Source organism: Microtus ochrogaster, chromosome 5 (assembly GCF_000317375.1).
Source record: "Microtus ochrogaster isolate Prairie Vole_2 chromosome 5, MicOch1.0, whole genome shotgun sequence".
In the NCBI taxonomy this organism is placed as follows: Eukaryota; Metazoa; Chordata; class Mammalia; order Rodentia; family Cricetidae; genus Microtus; species Microtus ochrogaster.
Genome location: NC_022012.1, coordinates 4,381,230 through 4,388,035, shown reverse-complemented (window position 1 = coordinate 4,388,035; position 6,806 = coordinate 4,381,230). Strand labels below are relative to the sequence as shown.

The 6,806-nt window shown below is 42.9% G+C and overlaps 1 protein-coding gene across 1 annotated transcript in view; it reads left to right on the top strand.

Moving 5' to 3' along the window:
* The window catches only part of Arhgap42 (Rho GTPase activating protein 42), a 224,432-nt gene that overhangs the window by 195,673 nt on the left and 21,953 nt on the right, over positions 1-6,806 (top strand). Inside the window, exons 13-14 of the mRNA XM_005346793.3 lie at positions 5,059-5,121; positions 6,225-6,299. Coding sequence (XP_005346850.1) covers positions 5,059-5,121; positions 6,225-6,299 — 138 coding nt within the window. The remainder of the gene's footprint in view (positions 1-5,058; positions 5,122-6,224; positions 6,300-6,806) is intronic.

Genomic DNA, 6,806 nt, shown 5'->3' with positions numbered 1-6,806 from the left:
GTTTATCATTAGAACTCCAAGCTTCGCATTGCATGCATAGTTTATCATTAGAACTCCACAGGTGTCCTAGGTAACTTGGTCCATCGTGACGTTCTCCCATGGGAACAGAACTATGTTTGATCAGAAGTCAAAGTTTCGTTCCCACCGAAGGGAGTTCTAACTCACATGTGTTGCATAAGTTTAACAGGTAAAGGGAGCCAAGTCTCCATCCTTTGGGAAGATGAGAAAAGTCCTGAGGGCAACATGAGTACCAATAAATTTGCTCACATCTCTCTTTTTTTCTCTGAAAATGCATATGGTATGATGTTTGATATTTGTATCTTTTTAATAGGAAATGCCAGATTAAAAATGTGAATAAGAGATTAAAGACAAGCGCTGCTTTGTCCTGGCAGCCTTTGGGAGATGCAGTAAGACCACCAAGGTTACATTTGGCCAGTCCTGCTGGGTTTAAAAATCAGTAGGAAGTTAAAAGAACAAGGACTGTTGCTTGTTAGCTGCCAACAGCTGCTCTTTCCCTCATTTGCTGTTGGAATTCTCTTAAGATGAATAGCTTTTGTCCTGCTGAACATTCTCATGGAAACTTCAGTTGGATTTCATTTAGCCCTGAGCAGTTTCCAACAGGGAGAAAATGCTTACACTTAACTTTTGATTGACTAAATTAGCTTTATTAGGTTAGAGGTCTTCAGGCCAAGTGGCATTAGTACTATAGGGTTTCAGTGTCTGGGAGTTTGATGGCAGTTGGATTCTGAATACTCCTCTGGTCTTCCCTAAAACAGGGAAAAGTAAGGGTGGGGCACGGGAGGTCTCAGCGAAGAAGCCACCACAGAAGTTGCTGGCTCAACATGGTACAGAAAGGGGGAGGAAAGAAATAGCACTTGGCTGCTCCTCTTGGCCACCTGTCCTGAAGCAAACATGCAGAATGCCATGTTTCTACTGTGTAGGATGAGCTGCCGTTCTTCTTACACCACACTGAGAGTACTTTCTCTTCCACTGGATGAGAGTTAGCAGAAACACTCGGTCTCTGTTTGTGTAATTGTGGGTACCCATGTGCCACAGCATGGCGTGCAAGGTAGAGCACAACCATGGTGTTGGTCTTACCTCTGCTTTAATAGTGAGAAGGTTTCCTGTTTGCCGCCAAGCACACCAGGCTACCTAGCCCCCAGACTTCCAGGAGTCGCCCCCCTGTGGCTCCCATCTTGCTGTCGAGTGCTAGGATTGCAGGTACATGCTCCCAAGTCTAACCCCCTGTGGTTCTAGAGTCCAGGTCTCCCCTCTGCAGCTCCCATCTTGCTGTCGAGTGCTAGGATTGCAGGTACATGCTCCCACATCTAACCCCATGTGGTTCTGGAGTCCAGACTTCACGCTTGCACGACAAGTGCTCCACTTGTTGCCATCCCCCAGCTCACACACACCCTTTTAATGGTGGTATTTCCCTTATTAATAAACATTTCCCTGGTGATCTCTTTTGAAATTAAGGGGTAATCCTTTTCTCCAGCTATTAAAAGCAGCAACACTACTTTAGTTGCATTTTACTTAGTATGAATGAAAGCAATATAATAACCCTCTCAGGGCTTTAGAAAATTGCTCATTTTGCATCACATGAATTCCTCAAAATTGACACTCTCTGAGCGTCATTGTAACTGTACCTTACAACAGGTCAACTGGAGGCAGGGTATGTAAACCACACCACAGCAGAGAACGCGGGCTCTGGAGTGGAGCTTTGTTGAATAGACCTTTGGGCTATGAACTGACAAGAGATGATTTTTGGAATCATTGGGGCCTTATTTTTCTCTTTAAGGATACTAATGTTGTTAAGCTGAATTTATTTTCTTGAGTCTGTGTTGCCACAGCAAAAATTCCTTAAATTACACATAATTAAGTAAGATGTGGACAGGACATGGCTTGGTGACAGCCGACGCTTGGATCTCAGAGGCTTGTGGTAGCACAGGATCTTGCTGGTCCACAGTGCGTGTCCACGCAAGTCCTCTACTGTGACACTCGAGTTCCAGAGTAGCCTCCTTTTGGATCGTTCTGATCTTATGCCAGGGGCAAGAGAAAACGGCAAGCCTCCATCTGGGAAGTGACATAGGATCACTTCCATTCCTTCTCATTGGATAGCACTGATCACATGACCACAATCACTCTTCAAGATGCTAAGAAACACTGTCTTCCTTTGTGAAGAGCAGGGCAGTAGTTGTATGTAAGAAGCAGCCACAGTGTACACAGTCTGTTCAGCCCAGTGAAACACTGCATTTGATCATTGTGATTTACTGAGGTATAATAAGCCCACGGGAACATTTTTTAACGCCTGATTTTTCTTTTCAGCAGCCTCTTAAGCTCACAAGGCTTTACTGCTGTGTGTCTGAGCTATGTCAGTCTGAAGAAACAAGTCATTGCTCTGGCCCTAAATTGCTTTTATTATTAAGTAATATGATATGCCTTTTTAAAAAATGGCACTACTGATTGACAGTCTTTCAAGCTATAATTGCTTCAGACATACCCAAAGAATAAAGAAGCCTGGTCCACAGAGCACACATATATACATACATACATACACACACACATACATACACACACATACATATATACACACATACATACACACATACACACACACATACACACACATACACACACATACACACATACATACACACACATACATGCGCACATACATGCGCACATACATATATACATATACACCCATACATACATGCACACACGCATAGTGGTTTACGTTATACTACACTCAGCAGCAGTTGTGAGCACAGAGCCAACGCCCACAGCACCTAATCTGTGTAGCTTTCCAAATGCTGCTTTAACTCATTCTTTAGCAGTCCTATAAGGAAGAGACTACTATATTTAGTTTGTAAAAGAAGAAACAGAGATAAAACTGTGCCATGTAGCAAACATGTTCTCTTTTTCCACTTTGATAGTCATGTGATGCACTTTTGTGTCATGGTGGGTGGGGCCTAAGGCTGATGTCTGGAATCATCCTCCCTGGCTTCCCCATGGTTCACTGAGTCCTGACTTGGTCAAATCCAGAGCTCACCAGTAAGGCTGGTCTCCCTAACCAGCTTAGTCTGGGCATCCTCCGTGTCTGTCTTCTGAGGTTGCAATTACAGGTGGGCCACAAGGTCCATCCAGTGTTTCTTCTCTTCTCCAGGTGTTCTGCTTACCTGGCAACACTGTAACTCCTGAGCGTCTCCTCATTTCTAGTGCCATAGGTTTTACGTGGAAGGGTAAACATTGCCTTCCTCTTTTCTTCTCCAGGTGTTCTGCTTACCTGGCAACACTGTAACTCCTGAGCGTCTCCTCATTTCTAGTACCATAGGTTTTACGTGGAAGGGTAAACATTGCCTTCCTCTTCTGCAGGTTTTGTTGCTGCTGTTAGTTTCTGCTCTAACTGTGTAGCCTGAGCTAGCCTTAAACTCTGTGCCCTCCACTCGCAGCCTCTTCAGTGCTGGGATGGCAGGTGTGTCTACTGAGTGCCACTTCTCACATTTTATAGGTGGAGAGTCTCATTCATAGAAGTCAGGGGGCATGCTCCAGGGCCTAGCTCGTCACACCAGAGCCGAGAGGAGCCAGTGGCTTTGCCAGGCTCTAGTCAATGCTAGCTACCATCTCAGCTCCATGGAATCAACTCTTTGAGGCAAAGTGCACACAACCAAAGGCAACGAATGAATTCCTGGTTGTTCTCTCCACACCCTGAACGGATTAATAATCATGCATTAACTGGCGGGGAGGAAACTGGGCAGGATCCATGGAATAGTTCAGGAGCCAGAGACTGACCTTGTAGACAGATTCTACACAAGGCTCCTGCTCTCGGTGTGTTAGAACAGACCAGCGCATTGTTTCCAACTATCTCAATCTGCTTCTGAGAGATAACCTGTCTATTGCTTACTTTACTCAAAATGAATGTGCAAAATCAATTCCATTTTACACCACACTAATTTGTATGTGGTAGAGGACAGTCTTATTGAAAACACTTGAAGAAGCTTTCTTCTTGCCCAGTTTTATTGACAAGCTGAACAATGTACTCAGTTACCCAGCATTTTAAAATTAACCACAATTTTAGGATTGGAAGGTTTTCAATTTCATTGGTTTGAATTATTCTCATTTATTAGTATTTTGGTATGTTAAAAATGCTTATTTACCATCTGATGGAAATTATTACAATATATGACTTCTCAAGTGTTTCCTCTGGATGTTACTTGGCCTTTTTAAATGGTTTCCTTTATGTAATTAATTTAATTTACTTTTAACCCCACAACTTAAAATACTAAAGCAAATTTACTTATTGCAATATTGATTGAGTTCATGAGCGAAAGGATGAGGGAGAGGGTGGTGGGGCAACAACAGCTGAATGTTAGTGGACTTGTCCGCCACGCCCCTTGTGTGGGGTCAGAGGACAACTTGCAAGAGCTGAATCTCTGCCTCTTCCTATGGGTCTCAGGGATCAAATTCAGGTCACGATATTCAGCAACAAGGGCCTTTACATAGTGAACTATCTCACCAGCCCAAAGACTGATTTTAAAAAAGTCTAGCAGAGAATGAAAATCATTTGCTATTTTCTGCTTCAGGACCAGAGATTGGGGAACTACTAGCACATGGACTGAGCTTGTCAGAGCTGTTCTGAATGTAAAGCATGTACTTACATGATGCTGGGGCTTGAGATTGAGACACCACAGCAAAGAAAAGCAGAGCTGGCAGCAACCTGATGAGCTCTGTTAGAGACTCGGGATGTTGCCGTGGCCACAGGGAAACAGTAACTACAGGAAAGGCTGCACTATCGCTTTCCATTCACCACAAGAATTTATCGAGCTGTGAGGTACTGCCTGTAGGGAAAATAAAGGGTTTCAACACTGCAGAGTGGCCCATGCTTCTGGTCTAACGCAATGCAGAGTGTTCTGTGCTTCCTTGATGAAGTGACTGAGTCTCCCTTTTGTTTAAAGTCTTTGATAAACTCAGTGGGAAACTCCATGAAGGCACAGAGCCAGCTGAAGGGGGAAGGCAAGTTCCGCATCAGATCTTAACTAGGATGTCTCTCACTTGCAGTGTACTTAAATGAAGCAGGGTTCAACTTCGTGAGAAAATGCATTCAAGCTGTGGAGACAAGAGGTGAGTGTGCGGACAGGCACGTGATTCCTCCCGTATGTCTTGCTCGAACCTCTCGCTTGGAAAGGAAAGTGAGTTCTGGGCCATCAACCCAAAAACAGTTCTGTGCATGATATACATTTAAGCTATGTGAATATATAGCTAGCTATAATAATTTCAACCAATTATACTTTCTTTTTAAAAATTTATTTTATTTTCTATGTTTATGTGAGTGATGTATGTATGTGTGTATGTATATATGTACTGTGTGCATGTCAGCTCCTAAAATAGGAAGAAGAAAACATCAGATTCCCTGAAACTGAAGTTACAAAAGATTGTAAGCCATTCTGTGGGTGCAGGGAACTTCAGTTAAGAGTCAGTGCTCTTAACCACTGAACCTTCTTTCCAGCCCCTACACTACTTCTTTCATAGCTCTTCAAATATGCTACCATTTACTTCCATTTGACATACAAAATACTATCTATTGTTTTCAGTTTTTTTATTGTTTCCTTTCTAACACTCACGGTTAGATCTCAGGAAGATTGTACTCATCATCTATGGGCCTTGCATTCTGTTTCATGGCCATCTCATTCTCCAGGCTTCGGCCTTAGCTGTGTGCATGAATTATGGCCTGTTGAAACCGCCTCCAGGTCCAGGCTGCACACTCTCACTCTAAGACTCTTGCTTAAAGCAAAAATCCTACTGTGATTCAGAGTTCCTTGAATTTGCATTCAGAATTGTCCTATACTTGTAAGATTTAAGGAGTGCGGCAGAATCCTTAGATTCCTTCAATCCGCTCCCCCGCCTTTGAAATAACCATGTAAGTGACAGAGGATATAAATGCAGAGAACTCTGACTGCTCTCCTATCGTGGATGCATTTCCATATTCAAAGAATAGTAGGTAGGTAGTTTGACTTCAAAGATCTCAAAAGACTTTAAACGTCTGTTCAGTGCCTGCTCTGCTACTTCTGTAGAGGGCGGGTGTTTCCAGGGCAGGATGACTAAGATTCCTCAGCAAAATTAGGTAAGTAGCTGTCAGATTCTGCGTGGGCAAATGCCTGAGATTTTTAGATTCTGTGCTTAAAAAGTTTTTTAAGCCATATTCACTTGTGATTTTCCTCCCTCAGGTATCACCATTTTAGGCCTGTACCGAATAGGAGGTGTGAACTCCAAGGTCCAGAAACTTATGAATACCACATTTTGTAAGTTTTAGCTGAGACAGGGGTGCTATGGATTTGGGATATGTGTACAGGTGATTCAGCACAGTTTTCTCTGAAACATAGACAATTTGCTATCTTTCTTAATTCTTACATCATATTGAGTCTTAAGTTCTAAAAGTTTGTGGGGTTGTTGCCACCTTAACACAAGACCCTGGATGTAAGAATCCACATTTTCCCACTCTGCTAAATCTTCAGTACTTTTATTCTGTTTCAGTGTTGAGCTGTAACAGATGAGGTGACATTTCTGTGAGGTTGGACTCTTTCAAGTGCCTCTTCTTAGCGAATGTTGCAAATATATGCATAGCATTGCGGGAATGTGCATAGCGTTGCAGGAATGTGCATAGTGTTGCCTGAATGTGCATAGCGTTGCAGGAATATGCATATCGTTACAGGAATATACATAGTGTTTCACGAATATGCATAGTATTGCAGGAATATGCATAGTATCACAGGAATATGCATAGTATCGAAGGAATATGCATAGTATCG